General features: G+C 39.4%; 1 protein-coding gene across 2 annotated transcripts in view; it reads right to left on the bottom strand.

Moving 5' to 3' along the window:
* Window positions 1–1,673, bottom strand: part of LOC115266573 (homeobox protein Hox-C3a-like) — a 68,999-nt gene extending 67,326 nt beyond the window's left edge. The window contains exon 1 of one of the 2 annotated variants that reach the window (XM_062852014.1): window positions 1,416–1,673. In XM_062852014.1, the coding sequence (XP_062707998.1) occupies window positions 1,416–1,588 (173 nt within the window). In that variant the 5' untranslated portion in view covers window positions 1,589–1,673. Of the gene's footprint in view, window positions 1–1,095 lie in introns of both variants that reach the window. The other variant, XM_029872936.2, reaches the window with a different exon arrangement.
* Window positions 1,674–23,311: the final 21,638 nt, after the last annotated feature.

Below are 23,311 nucleotides of genomic sequence, written 5' to 3'. Positions count from 1 at the left end.
CATTATATGACCCATATGCGAATTCATGTTCGTGACGATGTTATTAACGCAAAAATCTTCGCCGGGGGTGGAGTATCCCAACATTTGCACAGATTTGGTCTAAAACTCGTCACGCTTGGAGGAGGGAGTGGGGTCCTCAAATGTGTGACAAGCAATGTATCAAGTATAGAAAAGCCCGTACCGTAAACCGGGGTCAAATTGACCTTCGGGTCGAAATTGATCAGACGGTTTTCCATTAGATAAAGCATGCTTTACATACTTAGTTTCCTTAAAAATAGGACTTAGTATCGGATTCCATCATAACGATACATGAATGGAACCCATTAAAAGTATGCTTTATGTAGCTGAAAAACGGCTGATCAATTTCGACCCGGAGATCAATTTGACCCCGGTTTACGGTAGGAAATAGAAGGAGGAGGGGGGGATTGAAAAATCCAATTTTTCAAATGAGGGACTTAATGGGTTCATGAAAGGCTATTTCTTAAGATGGATCAAATTATTTTTGGTAAGAATTTATACGCACAAATTTGTTTATAGTATTTTTCCTTAAAAGACTCTACACCGTCTTCAACCCAGAGGTTGCACAAACTGAACGATCACTAACAACATGAGACAACGGACAACACACGGAATACTCAGTGGTCCAGAGGAGACGGCAAATTTGCACCGACTAGATCGGGAATCGAACCCACACTCCGAGTCTTACGAAACGGCCAGACAACTGACGCCCTAATCGCACGGCTACGAAGCCCGCAAGTTGCGCAACAATAAATTATGCTTATGCTTATGCTTCAGAAAGTGGCCGTCGCGAAATACAATTTCCTATCTGCATTGGGGGGGAAGCCACTATGCAAAATAATCTTTTTGTTTTTTTTTTTAATTTGAATAAAATTATACGATTTGGATAGAAGCCTGAGATGACCAAGATTTTGCATACATTTTTAATTATCTATACCAAAAATCAAGATTTTGTATGGCGTAGAATTTGGACAGACTCCCTTCCTCCCTTCAATATGAATCTGCACGTCTATGATTGTATGTTCTATAATTGTTTATCATGCCTTCATAACACCCATAATAATTATCTATACGTACCCTGAATAAGATTCGTCATTCAAGAAAGCATCCAGTTTGTAATCCTTATTCACTGTAGCATTCGAGGACTCATTTTTACTATCACTAGCACTGGCCAATATGGCCTCAATTCGAAACGAACTTGCATTATTAGAAGATTTGTTACGAAAGCTAAAATTACTGCACTGCACATCGGTAATATTCCCGGTGAAATTATTCGCTTCAGAGCATGGCGCATTGCGATCGATATCAATACTTTCCGGCGGTTGCACAGTCACTTCCATTTCATGAGACATTTTTATTTATCACTAGCAATTAATAATCTTCTGAAATACACTTACTTTTTATGTGGTAGAAAATAATAAACACAGCAGCGGTCGCGTCGTATACCGGTCGGTGGTTTATGTTGCACTGAGTCGAACCAAAGTCTCTTTGGGCAAAAAGAACGAACAAACCATTCTTCGTCGTACCATATCACTGGCCATGCGCTCACGAGCACTGATATGATTGGCATTACCCCCTATCGGCCATCCGAAAAGGCGGAGCTAAGTTGCAACGGTGGGAGGAGCTACGAGTTGTTTTTGCACAATCAATATGGAAGAATATAAAGCCCAGTAATTGGTACTATAACAAACACGTTAATTTCAAATTACCGTATGATGAATACCAAATTATATATTTTAATTTCGATACTCTGCTTGCCGTCCAACTCCATTACGCAAAGTTTCGCTTCAAATCTGATACCTATGGCAGAACATAGGGCAAGGTAAACAGTCGTTATACCTATAAGTTTCTATGATTGTGTTATTCGGAAGAACTGTTGCTGTACGTGTTTTGTATACTTGTTCAAAATCAATTCTATAGCCACAGTGCACTTCATTGCTTGTGAACTCAATCTCACGTATCTATATGTAAATCGACAAATGCGAATCGAAGTTAGTGGTCTTAATGTTTTTATTAAAATAAGACCCAAAAGTTTTTTTACAATAAAATGCAAAATTTCTGCATACTGTTGAAAATATGTGTATAATTATAAGGTTACAAGTGCACAGGGTGAAATATATGATAAGAAATGAACTAAAGATCAAAAGCTTTTAGTACACAGGGTCAAATATCTGTCCAAAACAGAAGCCAATGCTCAAACATCTTGTTTGACTTGATAGAATTTTCATTAGTATCAAACTGATGTTGTTTCTTGAGTTCTTTCCTTGTCAAATATTTGACCCTGTGTACTTCAGGCCAAATATCTGTTTGACACTAATGAAAATGCGATAAAATCAAACAAGATTTTTAAGCATTGGTTTCTTTTCGTTCAAATATTTGACCCTTGGGGTCTTAAGTATTCCTGTTAGCCTAGTGGTTAAGGCTATGGATCGCCAATCCGGAGATGGCGGGTTCGATTCCTGTTCCGGTCGGGACAATTTTCTCGACTCCCTGGGCATAATGTGTCATTGTGCTTGCCTCACAATACACAAATTCATGCAATGGGAGGCAAAGAAAGCCCTTCAATTAATAACTATGGAAGTGCTCAAAGAACACTAAGTTGAAGTGAGGCAGGCCAAGTCTCAGTGGGGACGTAAAGCCATAAAGAAGAAGATCTTAAGTATTCGTCAATGCCCGCGTAGCTGCCGGCTTAGAATAGCACTACGGACGCCCTGTTCCGGGGGTGAAAGTCCACCAAACAGGGAACCCCAATCCAAGGTATCAGGCGGCCCGTGCTGATTGATGAATATTTTTTGTTTTTATTAATGCGTATTTTAACATAAAGAATCGGTGTAGAATTAACCGATTGATGAATACTTGAGGGGGTTTAAAACTTGATCGATCTTTAACGGAGCCCGTAATGTAGGTAGGGGACATCGAGGCATAATGGACACCCGTGGCGAAATGGACACTCCTGGTTTTGCCGAAATCTTAAGGACAAGGTATTTGGAGTACATAGCTCAACATTTCTAGAGCACCGTTTTTTAGAACCGTTGAATGGATCTGGATGAAAATGCATCACGCTGTTGACAACTACTGATCAATCAGTATGATGCATTTTCAGCCATATCCGTTCAACGGTTCTAAAAACGGTGCTCTAGAAAATTTGAGCTATGTACTCCAAATACCTTGTCCTTGAATATTAAATGCAATTTTGAACCACTTTGTCAAAGACGACATAATGCTAAATCTCATACTTTACGAGCTATATTGCGTTGTATGTGCATGACCCCTAGAAATCATATATTTCATCATAACTTTTCAACGGGATTTTTAACATTTTTGCGTCTTCTACAAAGTTGTTAAAAATGTAAAAAATCATGTTTTTGCTGAAAATAAAAAAAACGCTAGCTTTTGAAATAACAAAGTTATTCACAAATTTATGATTTTTGTAGGGTAACTTTGAACTCGTCCAACTTCTTTCGGCGCAAAATGACGCAGAACTTCAGTGAACGATATTTCCGGGATCCTGCTGTCGATTATGATTCTTTTTGCAACAAAATGAATAAGAGACTTTCAGCCTTTGGCTGCCCAAAATGAAGATAATTACTTATATTTTTCTAATAGTACCTGAAACATTGAAAACGACTTCTAGAAAATAGCAAATTTCTTGACGTTCGGTCAAAATTCGTCATTTTTTTCGATGGTGTCCCGTTACGTTGTATTTCTTGATTATTTCGAAGTACAACGGTCCAATACCCAATTGAAAAGCATCAAATGAATCTTCTGTTCAAATCGGATCGTTTGAAATGCTGGTTGAAATGTACGCGATCCGGAGTTTCTGGCTAGGAGAATAAAACAATACTTTTCACGTTTCTAATCAGTCAGCGAATGAGACCGGCCTTACAAAACTTACAAATGAATGAGAATTAAATGGAGGACCCCCGTCCGATACTAAGCAATCGGGTAATCCAAAGCGTGCAAAAAAGCAACTAACTTTGTAATCACTTTTGGACAATCCGTTCCTTTCCTCATCCATTCTACTTCAATTTAGAAAAGCTATCCACAAAGAGTAAAAATGAATGGCCCGAGAAGAAAAAGAAGTCAACATGTATTCTGCTAAATGGTCTCGTCGAAGGAGTCCATTTAGACGTGATCTTCTGTTTAGGTACTATAGCCATACAGCCGCATACCTCACAGTGCGTTACAAATTCTTCTATATCTCTATTTATGCCAAATCAATACACAGTGCGACGAGCTAACTGTTTCATCTTAACAATACCATTATGATTACCATGAAGTAACTTAAGAACGTCGCTTTGCAATTTCTTTGGTATAACAACACGCTCTTGATACATCAGACATTCATCCACTACTTCCAAGTCAAGCTGGTTAGCAAAAACGTTCATAAATTGCCTTTCTATGTTACGGGTATAAATATTTGTTACATTAATAAGACAGAATAATTGTTTAATGTGTTCAAAGTTTAATATTCTTGCGTCCTTTGTGTTACATGTTGAATTTTAACTTGTCAATATTCCCCTAGTATTAATTAACATTTATAGGGTTCTGGCAGGATAGAGGCCAATGAAGTGCAATCCTATTTCGATTGCCAACATTCAGGCCATTTCGGGCCGCGATTAAATACTAGAGACGTAAACCTTTCCCTGACACAGACTTCAAGTGATAGAGCTCTAGTATCGAAACCCGAAACGGGATGCCCGATTAGGATTAGTTTTCCTAGACAAAACCAAGCTATGAACACAGCAACAAATGCTGTGAACTAAAAGGCATAATGCCAACTAAAATACAATGCCAGGATGATTGATGGACCCAAACCAATAAATGAAACCTCGTCATTCTGTGATCGGAAGATGTTATCCATCTGGATAACAGGGCACATTTATGTTATGTGTTGTGTTGCGTCAACTTGTGATGTCTCTTATTTGTGCATTTATAAGGTTCCACGTATCGTGATGTGTTAATCCTTTGTAATAATTTCTTTTATTTTTGTAACATGGCGCCCAACTAAAAAACCCCGTGTATGCAAATGAAAGCTAGTTGGATGGATTATAACTACAGTTTTAAGGCCATTTTATTTTTGTGGACCAGAGCTCGTCCATAAAAGTAAAGTTTAGTTGAGGTAAGATTTATTCGCTGCAAAATCTGGAGAGCAGTTTGGCTTTCGGGTAACATAAATCTTTTTTGAGTTGAGGTGTTTTTTGGGGACTTGTTAGTCCTGTTCATCGCTACGTTTCTGGAAAGCACTGTGGCTTTCGGGTAGCAAAACTCGTTTTGGTTTCGTTTTGAGTTTAGGTTAAGTTATTTATCTTTATCGTAGTGTTAAGTGTATGGCCTTAACACTATTGTTATGAAGGATATGAAGCATATGGGAGCTGAATTTTTCGTAAATCGGTGAACGATTCACGAAAAATTCTTGCTCAAACGTTGGATTGTGTTACGGGTATAAATATTTGTTACATTAATAAGACAGAATAATTGTTTAATGTGTTCAAAGTTTAATATTCTTGCGTCCTTTGTGTTACATGTTGAATTTTAACTTGTCAATATTCCCCTAGTATTAATTAACATTTATAGGGTTCTGGCAGGATAGAGGCCAATGAAGTGCAATCCTATTTCGATTGCCAACATTCAGGCCATTTCGGGCCGCGATTAAATACTAGAGACGTAAACCTTTCCCTGACACAGACTTCAAGTGATAGAGCTCTAGTATCGAAACCCGAAACGGGATGCTCGATTAGGATTAGTTTTCCTAGACAAAACCAAGCTATGAACACAGCAACAAATGCTGTGAACTAAAAGGCATAATGCCAACTAAAATACAATGCCAGGATGATTGATGGACCCAAACCAATAAATGAAACCTCGTCATCCTGTGATCGGAAGATGTTATCCATCTGGATAACATGGCACATTTATGTTATGTGTTGTGTTGCGTCAACTTGTGATGTCTCTTATTTGTGCATTTATAAGGTTCCACGTATCGTGATGTGTTAATACTTTCTAATAATTAATTTCTTTTATTTTTGTAACATCTACTCGTTCTGCCCATCCATGTTGCATATACAAAATGATCCTTTGAAGAAACTCATCTTTTTTAGTCTCCGCCGCAACTGAACGGTGATCTATAGGGACTTTATTAGAAAAATTAATACTTCTAATATATTCAACATCATATCCATTAGGTGTCGGTTGATCTAATGGAAAACGGGAGCAAAAGTCCGCATTTCCCATTTTTCCTGAAGGTCTGTATGTAATCGTAAAGTTGTAAAGTTGTAATTTGACAACTCCATAACGAAACGTTGTGGTCGAGTCACAAAAATAGAATTCTTACCTTCTTTCCCAAATATTCCCACCAACGGCTTAAGATCCGTGAAAACTTTGAAGTGTTGACCGTAGAGATATTTATGGAACTTTTTTTTTTATTGTGCACACTAACGCTAAAGCCTCTAAATGCAGTATGGGGTAAGATTTTTGAGCAGAATTCAAGGAAAATGACGTGAAACAGACTGGGTTTTCAACGCCTTCTATTTCATGGGCAATAACACCACCAAGTCCGTAGCTAGAAGCGTCTGAAACAATGACAACAGGTTTTGTTGGGTCATACAACTCCAAAAAATTAGCTGTTAGTAACGATCGTTTTCCAATTTCAAACGGTTTTTGACAATTATCATCCCACTCATACTTCACATTTTTCTTCAACAAATTGTGTGTTTCAAAAATGGATTGAATTTGCTTCAAATGTGACGTTCGATTTGCTCCAAATAGTTTTATTCTTGTTGCCTGAACAAATTGACAATTTATTTGATTTTACCTGAAATATTTTTGATTTTACCATGCTTTTTTCTGCGTGTAATTTTCGTTAAGAATTGAAAAAAATCTCTTGATTTCCTCGGTGATTTGTAAAAAAAATGTTGAGAAAATTGAGAAAGTTTCATAGGATAAACTGTGTGTAATTTTTGGATCTCGAGAAGTGTGAAACTTTTACTCATGCACTGCAATCGTTGCTTTATTTTTGACATACCTCTAGTTTTAGCCACAATCTTGGAAAGGACAGTGTGCCAAATCGTGAAACGTCAATTATCTCCAGAAATTGATTATTATATTATGTTGTTGCATATTTCCCTTTTTATATATTATTTAAACATCCAAATTTCTTTTTTATTCTTAGTCACTTAACCTAATTTACAGCTCATTTGTCCACTAGGTCACTAAGTGAGCAATTCCAATTGGACGCTGCACTCACACTTTGTACAGCACCTAAATGTATTCTATTCTAATTCGTCAAAATTGAACTGGTGCCTTTGTGCTGCTTCACTTTTCTACCCTGCTGATGTGTGGCTGCTATTTCGTTTCCAGTCCAATTGGGATTGGCCATTATGAGGTTGCGGTTCGCCGATATCCAAATTCCAGGACCGTTAGAGCTAGATGCTCCGAAGAGGGCCAGATGTCAGCCGCTCTCGGGGGGAAGAGCAACTGACGAAAAATTGCAAGTGCCGGGGCTGGGATCGAACCCATAACCATCCGCTTATGAAGCGAACGTGTGGACCACTGCGCCACGGGCCCCGGCATCTCCAAATTATCTACAAATATATATAATTGCATTTATTATGGCTCCATTGAAAATGGCAAATATCCCAGAACTAAAAAAGCACTTTTTTCCAAAATGATCAACAAATCAAAGAAAATAAGAATGTCCGATTGTTTATTTAGTCAATTATGAGAATCGGACACACTGGTTTTGTTCGCTTTTTTGTCATTCTGGAGAAAAGTGCTTTTTCTGTTTCGGATAATATGCGATTCTCATTTGAGCCTTATATTATTATTGATTACTGAATATACAATATTTCATTGATTATTGATTTTCCATATTTATTCCATATGGTCGGGGTTCTGCTAAACCGAACCAAAGACCATTTTTTGAAAAATTGAGTTTTCTTAACCATTAAGTGAAGAAAATGATGATCTTCCTTCAATGTAAAAACCCGGTAATTCTGACAGCTCTTCGTGGAGTAAATTCAAAATTTCTGTTTGGCAGAACATACAAAACATTATTTTGCATCCAACCAGAGTGAACTGTAAACCATTCGATAGAATCAGCGAAATATTTTAGTTTTGGTCCAGGTGATGAACATTTCAAGTTCTCCTCATCGCCGTCAGATTTCCAACTTCTAACCGACTCATAGAAACAATCTGTGAGAAAAATGAACACGTTCTTAGAAATATGGGTGTGGGAGGAATTAATTATGTTTCGATGGCGCTGATTGCCATTTGTCCAAGTCACATTCAGCCAGACCGAACCAAGTCCACAGCATTTTAGAATCAATTTATTCTCAACAATACAAAAACCAACTGGTTTTTAATACCAGCGTTATGTCGATACACCTCATACTGGTAATTTAACACAGAAGCCGTCATTGAACAACAAGCCTAATTAGATTAATAAAGCTTGAAAAAAAAATCAAAAACTTGGTTCGCTTTGGCTGATTGAAAAATGGCGTTTTCACAAAAACCATCCTTGAGAAGAATGTTTAGAACTTGATTCAGACTTAACGACTAACCTTCAGCAAGGTAATATGACCTAGAGGTAACGCGCTTGGTTATCACTCAGATGATCCAAGTTCGAATCTCTTTCATGTTTTGAAAACTTTTTTGTACTTAGTGCACTTTGGCAGAACATTTTCATGGTTTTCTTCGACCAGCATAAATTTGAAGTACACAAATTGCTCCACATTCACATCTCAGGACCTCAGGGCATGCAAGGACATCGTTTGACATAATCACTCTTGCTCTGTGCCTCCACATGCACCGCTTATGAAGAAAAAGCATGAGTGGGAAAAGTTGAGCTGAGAGGGCTTCCGCCGTTCATATTTCAAACTATTTTGAGACCTTCGTGCTACCATACTATACGCGTCCTTTTTGATTCATGTAAAGGATTGTGAGTGATATCGATTTCAACTTGATAGACGATGAAAAATCGAGATTTTTTTCACTGTCCAACTGGTTTTATCGGAAACAAAAAAACACATTCAGCCAAACTGAACTATAAACCATTTTTCAATGTTTTTGATCAGCCAGAGTGAACTGAGTGCAAAGTACCAAGAAATAAAATGTAATTATATCAATGATTCCAAATAATTTACTTGTATTCTTAATTTCTGATGGGTAATGAAGGCTTGTAAGTTACATGTGTGCGGAAAACTTTCAAATAATCTCCGCTGTTGTTTATTTGTGAGTGGTTGAACTTTAAGCTTAATTATCTCGGAATTATCTTTTTGGCGCTTAGTTCGGTTTAGCAGAACCCCGGCCATATTTTCATAATATATTCCATCATAAGGAGTGTATCGGAAAGTAGTTGAAAATGTTCAGAATGCTCTATCTCGAAGCTGGGTTGGTCTTTTCATTTCGGTTCTTCTATGAAATCTTCACAATGTAGTTAAGTTTAGAATACCTTGTAAAAATTTGGAAAATGTTTAGTAATATTGAAAATATGGTTAAATGAATACACCTCACAAAATAAAAATCTGCACAAAATGCAATTTTGTTAAGATTTTTCAACATTTCAAAAATCTGTAGCGAGTAAAATTTGTACGATAAAAAATCTGGAAAATATTGATGCTTGTTAACAGTTATGTACACATAACATATCATTCAACACCGACTTTCAAAATTCATATTTTCGATAGAAAAATCTCCTATATCTACAAAATGGTCCACTCCAAAAAACGCCTATTTTTTGGTCAAACTTTGAAGTTCTGCTTTTAATATCTTAAAAGGTTATAAAATTCAATTTTTTGTTCTAACTTACTCGTCCATAAATTAAAAAACATACCCTATTTAAAAAAATGCGATTTTTTAATTTTATGTATTTTTTATTTGCGTAAACATGATCTGGAGGAGCATAGAAAAAAGAGGTTCCTCAAAAATGGCCTTTTTCCATTTTTAAGAATTGCGCGTAAATGCAGTGGAGATTTTTTTTGAAAAAAATAATTTGCCTATATTTTGAGGATTCTAGAGCTTATTATATTTGCACAAAAAAGTTAACAATTTTCGAACATTATCGAATTTTTTTCGCAATTTCAATTTTTTAGAAGGTGTGCAAAAATTCAAAAACATGCGTTCAGTAATGTAGGTTCAAAACCCAGTTAAAAGAACATTTTTAAAAAATCATGAAAGCCATTTCTTTTTTCAAGGATTTATACAGTATCTCCAAAAATAAAATTACTCAAAAGTTGTATTAAACTATTTTTGAGGCTATTTTAAACATTTTCAACTACTTTACGATACACTCCTTATTTAGCCCTAGAAAGATGTTGGGGTCAATATGACCCAGACAGGGAGGCTGAACGTGCACTACGCCTTGGAAAAGATTGAATAAACAATCGAAACGTCGGGCGTAGAATACATGCTCTAGTTCTGACCGTTTCAAACTCCCAGCAGTCGAAAGCATCCAAGTAAATACGCCATCGTGGTACGAAAAACCTATAGGAGGGTTACCCGGGTAGAAGAAAATAACAAAAACAGATCAGGTTTTACCATTAAAAGTAAATAGATGAATGACAAGATTTGTTATTGGTTTGTTGGGAATATGAGCTGAAAGAACAAAAATAGTATCGGAAAGAAACTCAATATAGTACTTTTTCGATTATATCACGAATGAAAAAAAAAAATCGCGTGATATATTGGAGCGTGATATCACCGACGAACCGACGTGACAGTGGTGTTTCAAAAATGTCCCCCCTAAATTTAACGGTCGACCAGCAAAGCGAGCGAGCGCTTCTGTCAAATCAGCGCAGACACGAACCGTTTCCTATATGAATACACAGGGGTTTGGAGTCAAGCTATCAAAACAACGCGAATCGTTATAGAGGAGGCAGTAGTGTTCGGATATTTTTCATCATGGCGTCGGGGACAACAAATTTGAATTTATTTGTTCTAGCTGTCACGTCAGTTCGTCAGTGGTGATATAATTGAAACATCTTTTTTCCGAAGGCGTTTATCAATCAAAATACACTTGCACACTGTACACTTGTCTCTGTATATAAGATCAAACAATGGAGGTATTATTTGTACATCTACAGCAAGGTTTTTGAACTTCATGGAACAATGTTTCCAATCTTTACACAGCAAAATAAAGATAATTGCTTAAATTTATCGTCAAGTACTTAACATTTTCTAAAGTGTTTCCAAAAGGTTGGGAATTTCTGGTTGAAAAATCAAAATTTGACATTTTTGTGATCTTGTACCGACTTTTCGAACACCCTCTTCTAATGAGTGTAATCAGTTTCGTACCTTTTCCCTAATTGCTTATCCTTTGACAGATACGCGGATTTCGACTACCACACCACTTGTAATCTTCCTCAGTGTCAGTTATCCACTGATAACTGACACTGAGGAAGATTACATGTGTCGTGGTATCTGTCAAAGGATAACCAATTAAGGACAGACTTGTTAAAATCCCAAAATGGCCGCCACAATGGCCGACTTTGACACCTACTCAAGATTTCGAGGGCACAAATCTCTTCGTAAACAAAACCAGCGTAAACCTGAGCTTCTTATTTTAAGCTTATTACAAGTGAGCAAGAACAGAATAATAAAATGCCCTGTTGTTTGAAACTTGCTTCGTGAGATTTGTGCGTTTGAAGTTCTGATACTCTGTTGAAGCGGGATTATATGACGTTTGTCCTTAAGGCGGAATTAAAAGATACGAAACTGATTACACTCATTCGAAGATTTTTGTGATGTTGTCGCGTTACGCTTTGTTGTACAATTGTCACGAAGTTTGAATGTTCTGTCTTTAATTTCTGATCGTTTGATATGCTGGTTGGCATTAATTGAACAACATATCAACTTTCAAAAGCTGATAAATTTACAAAATGTTAGGTTAGGTCCCGACATAACCGAGCCCCGGGTTAAAAAGCTCGTTAATAATAATTAAAATACAAAAAAATGGAACCAAAGTAAGATTCTACGCCTTTTCTTCTTCTACTTCTTTTTTGTGACTCTTCGTTCCCAATGGAACTTGGGCTGCTTCTCTTCAACTCAGTGTTCTTTGAGTATTACTATAGTTATTAATTGAAGGGATTTCTTTGCCTGGCATTGTATGAATTTGTATATTGTGGGGCATACACTACACAGTTAAAAATTGTTAGGGTAGGTAATCAAAATTTGAACCACATTGCGGCTTTCTGAAGCAGTGCAAATTTTAAGTGATTTTTTCTCCCACATGGAAATAATTTACTACGGCAAAATCGTATGTACATGAAAGCCACGATTATAAGCTTTCTGTTAAATGGTAAAAAGTTTGTATTTGCACCGAATTTCATTGAAATATTTGATCTTTCATCAATAACGATTTTAATCTTAATTTGAACCTTCGTAATCATAATTTGAACCAATTTTAATCTTAATTTGAACTACTGGCGGCAGCAGCTCGAGCAACTCACAAAACAGCCAATTCCTGCCTAAGCAATGAAAAATCACATGAATCTGCTAATTCTCATACCTATTTTTCAATAGGCAGTGGAATCTCAACTCAGAATGTTCGAAATTCTTTAGGAATTTGGAAACTAAATTTGGATTTTTTCATCCCCCAAGAGTAAACAAAGCAACCACTAGCGCAATCTACAGGCCAACACTAGAAGCTCACCCCCGTTTACTAGTTCAAATTTAGATTACAAATGGTTCAACTTAAGATAACATTCTCCAAGTAAGAATCACTTAAATTTGATGATTTTATGAGAAATAATGCGGAATATTATTCGGTTGGTCGATTCTACGATAAATAAGCTTTCATTTGACGTATTCACATATTGCGTGTGATACAATGCATGAGCTGTACGAGTGCACCGAAAATGTGCTTTCTCTTGGGGGAAATGGGTGAAATCACAGTGATTTTTCAATTGCCTGTTTTCCATGACAAAAACGCTTTTTTCAATGCTTTTAAAGTCCATGTTATCAGGTTATATTACGCAAAGCTGTTTAACATCTTTTTCGGGACAATATTTGCCTGAAAAGTACGTCGTTTTAATGAATTTTGAAATGGTTCAAATTAAGATTACAATTTGACTAGTTCAAAGTTTGATTTCTTACCCTACATCGAGTTCGCTGTAACAAAATGACCTGCATCGCTTTCAACACAATTCTCCATCGGATTGTAAAATTACAGGTTGTCTGCAGTATGAAGCTTGCTTACAACTTTGTGTGCAAGAAATTATTTTATGTTAAATCGAATGAAATGAAATGAAAATTTCAATGTTCTTATGTTTACGTCACGTGTAGTTTTCAGAATTTCTTTCTGTGTATGCATAGGAAAGTCTAGAAAAGTTCCTGACCGGAATGAGAATCGAACTCGCCGTCTCTGAATTGGCGATCCAAAACCTTATTCACAAAGGCTAACTGGAGACCTCTGATGGAAAACGTAATGCGTGGAATTGACGCATACAGACCGGACTCGATGCAGAGCAAAGCATGAGAATGTGACTCTAGATGATCGAATCCAGTGTCCGGCCTGGCACTATAATCGTATACTAATTTGCACAATATCTTACTTATGACAATTCATGTATCCCATATAGTTTGGAATACGTGCTTAGCAATATTTGTATCGATAATCATAGCGTGATATAATCGAAAAAATAGCGTGCTAAAATCGAGTGTGATAAAATGGAGCGTGATTAAATAGAACCGTGACAAAATCTAAGAACCACTGTAATAACTAATTTTATCATTCTAAGAACAATCCAAGGCCAAAAAATCTTCAAAATGTTTTATGTAATTTATGGATAGCATAGTATTCAAACTTAAATTGATTTGGTTGTGTCCAAAGCGAAATATTTGATCATAGCAGGATCAATATTTGATATAATTTGCTCGAATTTGTGTGACTTTTTTGTGTTTATTATAGAGGCTTTAAATTTCGAATTCATTCGCCTCTTTTAAAGAAAATAAAAACTATAAAGAACTCTAGATCTATTGATTCCTGCAAGATCTGGGTAAATCATTCCAAATTGTATACGCACGATGGCGGAAAGGTTCTTTTAAGTTATTTGAGAGACGTTTATTATAGGAACAACTAGTAAGGATGCACGAGTGGATAATCCTATTGGATTTTTGTATCCATATCAACCGAAAAAAAAAAGACACGGATACGTTTTTATGCTTCCAGTGAACTATTCGTTCTTTGAAGGAAGCACGACACTAGACAACGGACTAGCATGCAACGCCCAGTAGCACAGCCGAAAACTTTTCCTGACAGCTGCGGCGGGAATCGAACCCACACGATGCGACTGAGTGCTTGGTGACACTAGCCACACGACCACGAAGCCAGAAAAAACTCTACATTTTATAGATTTATCATTTTTCTCGCACTACTATCAAAAGCAGTTATCAATTTAAAATCATTGATTGTAGACATTTTTTCACCTAGCTGTCACAGGAAAGCTTCTCTGCTCGACTTTTAAAACTACCGAAACGACGACATCCTACCCTATTAGAAATATATGATACATCGTGCTTAACAGGTTATCATCATGATCACACAAAAAAATGATACAACCATTCATCCAATCGACAAAGTATACATATCTCATCATCAAAATTAGTTATTAATTTGCTTTTCTCGTGTCCCTAATCTTTGCATAAAAGTCGAAAGGCGCCTCAAAGTGTAAAAAAATTCGTGGGAAGAATTTATGTGCGCTGCGCTGTCTTGTTTGTTGAATGCGAGCAACTAAAGTGTCTCGAGTATACCAAAGTGGAGAATCCTTGTCGTTTTGACAGGTCTCCTGCTCGATTGGAACTATGGGGATGACACTAGATCGACTGTTCCAATTTTGACGTTTCTCCTCTTTGTTTTTTTTTTTCAGGCTCGTTACGAGCAACCAAAAACACATTGCGTTTTGGTGCATCCATGAGAATGTCGGTCCTTTGTTGCACACATTTCTCGCGTTTAGTATCATCATACTGGCGAAGGTTAACAATGATCGATTTCTCTTCATCGATTTTCTCTTCGGATTATAACCGAAAATAATTTTCCTGCCAAATTATTAACTAAAGAGAAAATCGATGAAGAGTAATCGATCACTGTAGATACGCCCGTATGATACTAAGCGCGAGATTTCATTTATTTAGTATTACATCAAATTTAAGATAAAACTAAATCAACCTATTTCTTCATAATACACGGTTTGTGGCTGCCGTTCTCTATCCTCGGTCACGCCTGATGCTCGCCAAGTCACGCTCCACCTGATCCGTCCATCGTGCTCTCTGCGTTCCACGCCTTCTTGTGCCAACCGGATCTGTTGCGAACTTTGGGCTTTGGCTACCTTCTGGATGCTGGGTTCTCCGTAAAGTGCATCAAGTGCGTGGTTCATCCATCTTCGCCACACACCGTTCTCCTGCACATGGCCGAAGATCGTCCTTGGCACGCGTCGCTCGAACACTCCGAGTGCTTGCAGGTCCTCCTCGGGCATGGTGCATGCCTCATGTCCGTAGAGGACCACCGAACTTAGCGTTTTGTACATGGTGCATTTGGTGCGTGGGTGAATCTTTTTAAACCGCAGCTTCTTCTGGAGCCCGTAGTAGGCCCGACTTCCGCTGATGATGCGCCTTCGAATTTCACGACTCACGTTGTTGTCAGCCGTCAATAAGGATCCGAGGTAGACGAATTCCTCCACCAGCTCGAAGGTATCCCCGTCTATCGTAACATTACTACCCAGACGGCTCCAGTCGTGTTCGATTCCGCTTACCAGCATGGTGTCGCACACATTATAATTCACAAATAATCAACAGATTGGAATCCCTCAAATATGAATTGAGGATGTGTGTGGGTAGAGTATATAAGTATTGAACTTTCGCACCAGATTGATTTGAAAATTCTAGATTGAGTTTAAATAAGGGCGAAAGTAACATGAGAGAGTTCTCTTCATCGACTCTCTCTTCTTCAAATTACAGTGACAAGATGCAAGTATGGTTGCACTTTTTGGTCATAAATCGCTAGGTTGCAATGCAATCTAGCGTCTAAGCGTAAAAAAGTTCGTTTGAATTTGCATCTTGTCACTTTAATTTGCAGAAGAGAGAGTCGATGAAGAGAACTCTCTCATGTTACTTTCGCCCTTATTTAAACTCAATCTAGAATTCTACATCTAATAATACAAACATTACATGATATCATCTTTAATTCATATTGCACATTATGTGTTGTCATAAATTCAGTGTTTTTGTGATTTAAATTATCATAGGTAGAAACATAGCAGTTCAAAATATTTGAAGCCTTCAGTGTATTGCATACTTTTAGGCGTTAACGATGTATGCAGATATTTGTCACAATTTATAAAAAAAATAATTTCAATTAGTTAAACACATTTCGTAAAGAAATTCAAAGCTAAATTTAAATTAAACTATGATTGATGTATGTAGGTATCGAGGAAAAACTTGTAATCATTGCAAAAACATGTGAAAAAAACAATGTTTCTCAGATTTTTTGAAAGAAAGGCGAAAAAAGCAAGATATTTTATTAATGCATAAAAAGTTTCAAATACATTCTTATAATGATGAATATATCTCTGAGATAGTATTTCATATGTTTTGGTACCCGAATGCCCGTAACTCATATAATAGTAGTTCAATCATAAAAGCAGGCAGTGGAGAATGTTGGAAGTTTCTAATACCTTGGTAGCTAAATGGAAGCCAATGTGGCATCAAGATCGACATAGGTGCACGGATCAAGAAGTCGAGGGCTGCTTTTGTGAATTAAAAAAAATGTATGGAAAAACAATCAATTAGTCGACGCATCAAAATCCGATATTTTAGATAAAACGTGAAATCTGTGCTAGAGTACGTCAGCGAAACTTGGTGTATATCAAGTGGAGAAAACTCAACGGCTGTTGCAAAAATAATTTATTGATTTTTTTTTTAAATAAAGGTAAAATCTGAGTTATCCAGAAAATGTTTTAACAAATACAATAGGTTTGTTTAGGTATTTTTTCATTGATTTGATTTTTTATGTATCATGTTGACGTGTCAATGGGCACTGTGATAATGAAATTTGTTCTGGCCTGATTTCAAATTACAATTTTTCATCCACCATTAACAAATAATACGTTTGTTTTTAGCCATGCTTCTAGTGCCAAACATGTTTTAGCATAAACTCAGCGAAAAAAAAAAACAAAACGAAATTCATCAAAATACTTTATGATTTTTGCTATAACTAATTCTTATGGGTGCCATAAGAATACCTTATGGAAATTGATCGTGCTTGTAATGACAAATTTCATAAGATATGCTTATGAAAAGAGCAAAAAAAATCTTAAAATGATGCAGATTGGATTCGATCCATGACCATCGAGATCACTGAACTCGTGTTTTATCCACACGGCTACTGACGCTTGAGAATACCATGTTGCCAAACTTTTATAAAAGCCAAGCTTGTTCATCAAGTCATGCTGCTTAGCAACGCTGAATGAATACTCTAACAATATCGTAGTAGTCCATATCTGTAAAATGAAAATTTTTCTCTAGTCATTAATAAAACCTAGAATTGTAAAGACGTTTTCCCTTTCATTCCGAGTCTGAAAGCCAATAGGTTATGGGCCTGCAAAACCCTGTTTTGGATGGAAGACGAGGACGATAATTTTCAAGAAGCGGAAGACCACTTTCAAGCGGAACCAGCCGGAAGATTTTCAACGATGAGCGACCTGAAGACTTCGCTGAAGAAGCTCGGCGACAGCAACTATGCCGTCTGGAAGTTCCGGATGGAGTTGGTGCTCATTCAGGAAGATTTGTTCGGCGTGGTGAGTGAGGAAAAACCGGAGTATCCGGATTCCGTTTGGAAGGCGAAGGACGCGAAGGCTCGGGCGTTGATTGGCCTGTCGGTGGAAGACGGTCAGTTATGCCACATTATCAGAGCCGGTTCGAGCAAGGACATGTGGGACGGGCTCAAGGCGTACCACGAACGGTCTTCGTTAGCAAGCAAGGTGCACGTTTTACGGAGTTTATGCTCGCAACGGTTGCACGAAGGAGGAAGCATGTCAGAGCATCTCAACGAAGTGACAGTTCTGACAAACCGGCTTACTGCGATGGGTGAAGAATTGAAGGAGCATTATGTCGTCGCGATGCTTCTGTCAAGCCTTCCCGAATCGTACAACAGCTTAATCACGGCACTGGAGAGTCGCCCGGAGTGCGACCTGACCCTGGAGTACGTCAAGGGGAAGCTGTTGGACGAATGGAAGCGCCGTGTGGAGAATCAGTCGGAAGAGAAGGCTTTGCGCACCGGGAATACACCTGCAGCGTCGGTGGTGGCACCAGTTGATAAATCAAAAATCACGTGCCATTACTGCCACATGGAAGGACACATTCGACGAGAATGTAAGAAGCTAGCCAAGGACCGGAAGCAGCTGGACAGGAAATCCCGCGATTCACAACAGAAGGTCAAGATGGTGAAGAACAACTCGTCGGAGGTATGTTTTGCTGCCGGGAATCGATCGGCAGAACGGAGTCTGTGGTTCCTGGATTCTGGAGCCACGTCGCATATGACCAACAACGAATCGCTGCTGGGAGAACTGGACACGTCGTGCAAGGACAGCATCAGCCTAGCGGACGGCAACGAGGTTCAAGCTAACGAAATCGGTGCCGGTGTGTACCGAAGCTTTAATGGACATGGCCAACCGGTCAACGTGAAGCTGAAAAATGTGTACCATGTGCCAGCGCTAACTGGTAACCTGCTGTCGGTAAGTAAGATTGCTGATGAGGGCTTCACCGTGGTATTCGAGAAGAACTGCTGCAAAATCATGAATGATGGGGATGTGCTTGTCGTCGGCGAACGGAGGGGCGGATTGTATTTCCTCAAGCCCAACCCGGAGCAGTCGATGCTGACAACCGTTAGCCACCCGAAAGAGTGCATACACCTGTGGCATCGTCGTTTTGGACACCGGAGTGCGGATGCCATAGCGAAGATTGTTACCTCTGTGATAGGTCCCAATCCCAATTTTGCATTTTTCTTTTTGTTTTCTTCTTCGTTTTCTTGTTTGTTTTCATTTGTAAATAATTATGCTTAAGTACTAGAATAAATAAACCAAACCTGTAAATATGTAAATAAATTCCCATAATCCTTTCCAACGATACCATTGACACTAAAATTAAATGTATATAATAAATAAGCTGAATTAGATAAAAATATAAATGAATTAAATTTGAATTTGAATTTTCCATACCCTATTATCCCCCTGGTATCTCAACGTTAAACCATTTCCTATCATATGTACATATTCATCATGGCGCGCGGTACCAACTTTGCGGAGACAAACCCTCCCGGGAAATGTTCTCCTATGCTTGGGAATTGCGGAGTCATGGAATGCCTTATAAGCCTAAGCAGGCTCAAGCTAGGCCTCTTTTCGGTAACGAAATTCCGACAGTTCAATTCGTCCGTTATTTTAAAACTAGAAATTTAATCTCCCCTCGCAGGAACGAAATCCTAAAGTGCCGTAGTGAGAGTATCGGCGGTGATTTCCTTTTTTTTCATTTTTCTATCGGGGGTGACGAAGTGCTCCAGCCAGTGAAGCTAAAGTGAATTCTGGTGCAACGGACGATTTTCCACCAGCCCTGTGTGCTCGAACTGGACAAACAGCCTCAGCCAGGACGCAAGAAGAAGTTTTGCCGGCGGGTATCCAGCGCCCCAACCCGATCGTCGACGAAGGCGTCGATGAGCAAGCCGACTCGGACGCCGCCATCTAGCCGGAAGGTACCCGGTCCGAAAGATCAACCTCCACGACAGTAACGACAGGTGAAGTTGAATAGTGCATTTCCTTTTTTCCCATTGAATTCCCTCCCCAAAATTAATAAATCAAAGTTGTAAATATTTAATTTCTTAGTATTAAAGCATAATTATTTCGCGCGCAATTCCCTTTCCTCCCTCTTTCGTGCATGAAATTGAATTCGCGGTGCAAGATTGGGAAGTGAGTCCGCCCAACAATTCTAACGATTCTCCCGGATAGACCCTGAGAGGGCTAAGTGTAAATAGTTATTTAATTTTTTTATTGTAAATATTTTTTTGATGAAAGTGAATTTTTAATTTGAATTAGTTTTTTGCTCTTTTTCTTAGTGTTAGTGTTTTTCTTTACCTTTTTCTTAAATATACTGAATTAAATAGTAAAATAGTAACAAGATCGTACGTGACCAGTTAGGTACTGGTATTTCCCCTCCACGATGTGATGTGCAAACAGTCTGCGGTACATGTTGTGAAGGAAAAATGGCCCGTAGTTCGTTCCCGAAGGCATCTGAAAAAAGAAGCAAAGCGATGGGTGATTTGGTGCACACTGATTTGTCGGGACCGCTAGAAGTTCCCACTCCAAGCGGAAATCGGTATTGCATGGTGCTTATCGATAACTACTCACGCTACACGGTCGTTTATCTGTTGCGGAGCAAGTCTGAAGCGTTCGAGAAAATCCAGCAGTACATCAGCCTGATCGAAACACAGTTTGGAAGGAAGCCCAAGGTGATACGATCGGATGGCGGCGGTGAGTACTCCAGTGGGAAGCTGAAAAACTTTCTGGCGGACAACGGAATCCTGTTGCAGCAAACGGCCCCATACAGTCCACAACAAAATGGGGTGGCCGAGAGAAAAAACCGCTCCTTAGCTGAGATGATGCGATGCATGCTGGCGGACGCAGGTATGACGAAGAAGTTTTGGGGTGAAGCAATAGTGACTGCGTGTTATCTCCAAAATTTGCTTCCAACAGCGTTGAACGAGAGAACTCCCTACGAACTGTGGCACGGTAGGAAGCCATCCTACAGGCATCTACGCGTGTTCGGATCCGTTGCATATGTGTACGTTCCCAAGCAACAACGGCGGAAACTGGACAAGAAGGCGAACAAAATGGTACTGGTGGGCTACGCTGAGGGACGAAAGGCGTACCGTTTCCTGAATCCGGTGGACTGTAGCATCACCATCAGCCGGGACGCCAAATTCGACGAGATGATGGGAGAAAATGCGTTTGTGGACGACAGTGCGAGTTGCGACACCAACAACGAGGAGGTAATCATCACACTGCGGGATCAAGCTGGCGTTGGTCCGTGTGACGATGACTCAAGCGTTGAAGAGTTCCAGTGCGATATACAACCAGAAGCGGAACCGGAAAATGACTGTGGCAGTACTACATCGGAGAGTGATTTCGAAGGTTATCCTGATGAAGCAATACTACGGCGATCGAAACGGTCAACGAAAGGAGTACCTCCAAACCGGTTGGTCGTGAATTCTTGGGCAGCAGAAGTGTCCAGCACCCAGGAGGAGCCGAAGAACTTTGCTCAAGCAATGAACAGTCAAGATCGTACAAAATGGAACGAAGCGATGGTGGAAGAAATGCGCTCGATCGAGTCGAACGGTACGTGGCAGTTGGTGGACCTTCCAGCCGGCCGAAAAGCAGTTGGCTCAAAGTGGGTCTACAAAATCAAGCGTAACGCGGATGGAGAAGTGGCCCACTTCAAAGCAAGACTCGTCGCACAGGGATACAGCCAGCAGTACGGAACAGATTATGACCAAGTGTTCGCTCCAGTGGTTCGTCAAACCACCTTCCGGACTCTACTGGCTGTGGCGGCGAAGCAAGGTATGACGGTGCGACAGTTCGACGTCAAGACTGCGTTTTTGTACGGAAACCTCGATGAAGAAATATACCTTCGTCAACCTCCAGGATTCGTCGTGCAAGGGGAAGAACGAAAGGTGTACAAGCTGCGAAAAAGCTTATATGGCCTGAAGCAAGCGGCCAGATCGTGGAACAGCACACTGCACTCCGAATTGGAACGACTGGGATTCCAGCGGTGTGACTCGGACCCATGCCTCTACAGGAAGAAGGAGAATCATCGTTGGTGCTACGTGTTGGTGTACGTCGACGACTTGATTGTGGCATGTGAGAACGAGAGGACCATAGACCGCTGCATCGGAGCTTTGCGGAAAAAGTTCACCATCGAGTCCCTGGGTGATGTTCAATGGTACTTGGGCATCAACGTGAAACGTGATGAGGATGGCGATTTCTCCATCAACCAGGAGCAGTACATCGGCGAAATTGTGCGGTCTTGTGGCTTGGAAGATGCGAAGGATTCCAAGGTTCCATTGGATCCAGGATACTACAAGCAAGAACCTAGTGCATCCCTCCCAAACAACGTGGAGTATCAGAAGCTGTTGGGACAACTCCTGTAAGTCTCGGTTAACTCCCGACCGGACATTTCAGCAGCGGTGTCGATCCTAAGCCGGAAGACGAGCAACCCATCTCAAAATGATTGGCTGGAGCTCGAGCGTGTTGCACGGTACCTGAAGGGAACGAGTGACTACTGGTTGCGTCTGAGCGGCAACAATCGACGAAGTGGTTTAGTTGGCTTCTCTGATGCCGACTGGGCAGAGCATAGGCAAGATCGGAAATCGAACAGCGGTATGGTGATCCAATTCAACGGCGGTACGATCAGCTGGGCATGCAGAAAACAGTCGTGCGTTTCATTGTCCACTGCGGAGGCGGAATTTGTTGCTTTGGCCGAGGCTACACAAGAAATGTTGTGGGTGAAACGACTCCTCGGTGATCTCGGAGAGGAGCAGCAAGATCCGGTATTGTACGAAGACAACCAAAGCGCTTTGAAGATGTTGGACGTCGGTAAGTTCAGCAACAGAACGAAGCACATCGCTACCAAATACCATTTCGTGCGGGACATCAAGACATCTGGCGAGATCTGTTTCGTTTATTGCCCGACGAAGGACATGGTTTCTGATTTGCTGACGAAACCCATCGGAGGAACCAGATTGGCACAGTTGAGGACCATGTGCGGATTGCAAGATCAGCGTTGAGGAGGAGTGTTCATCAAGTCATGCTGCTTAGCAACGCTGAATGAATACTCTAACAATATCGTAGTAGTCCATATCTGTAAAATGAAAATTTTTCTTTAGTCATTAATAAAACCTAGAATTGTAAAGACGTTTTCCCTTTCATTCCGAGTCTGAAAGCCAATAAAGCTGTGAGAGGATTTTACGTCATAGATCGGCCTTATAAAATTAATTCGAATAATTAAAGGCCGTTTCATAAGTTGGGCCTTATGACAATCTTAAGTTTATTTGGCTGAGTGTATGGTTAAACAATTATCAATCAAATTTCTACACATGAATGGATGAAAGCTCCAGTAGAGATAAGGAGATGCCTATAGCTGTCGCGTTCTTTTACTCATTTTATGTTTTAGTCTGCGACTGTGTAAGTACCCAATAAGTGAACCCACATTGACACTTCATTTCAATGTCAAACAGGGCTAACAATTTTGATCGTGT

This window comes from Aedes albopictus, chromosome 2 (assembly GCF_035046485.1).
Source record: "Aedes albopictus strain Foshan chromosome 2, AalbF5, whole genome shotgun sequence".
NCBI lineage: Eukaryota > Metazoa > Arthropoda > Insecta > Diptera > Culicidae > Aedes > Aedes albopictus.
The sequence above is the reverse complement of the archived record's forward strand: the minus strand, read 5'-3'. Positions and strand labels throughout refer to the sequence as shown.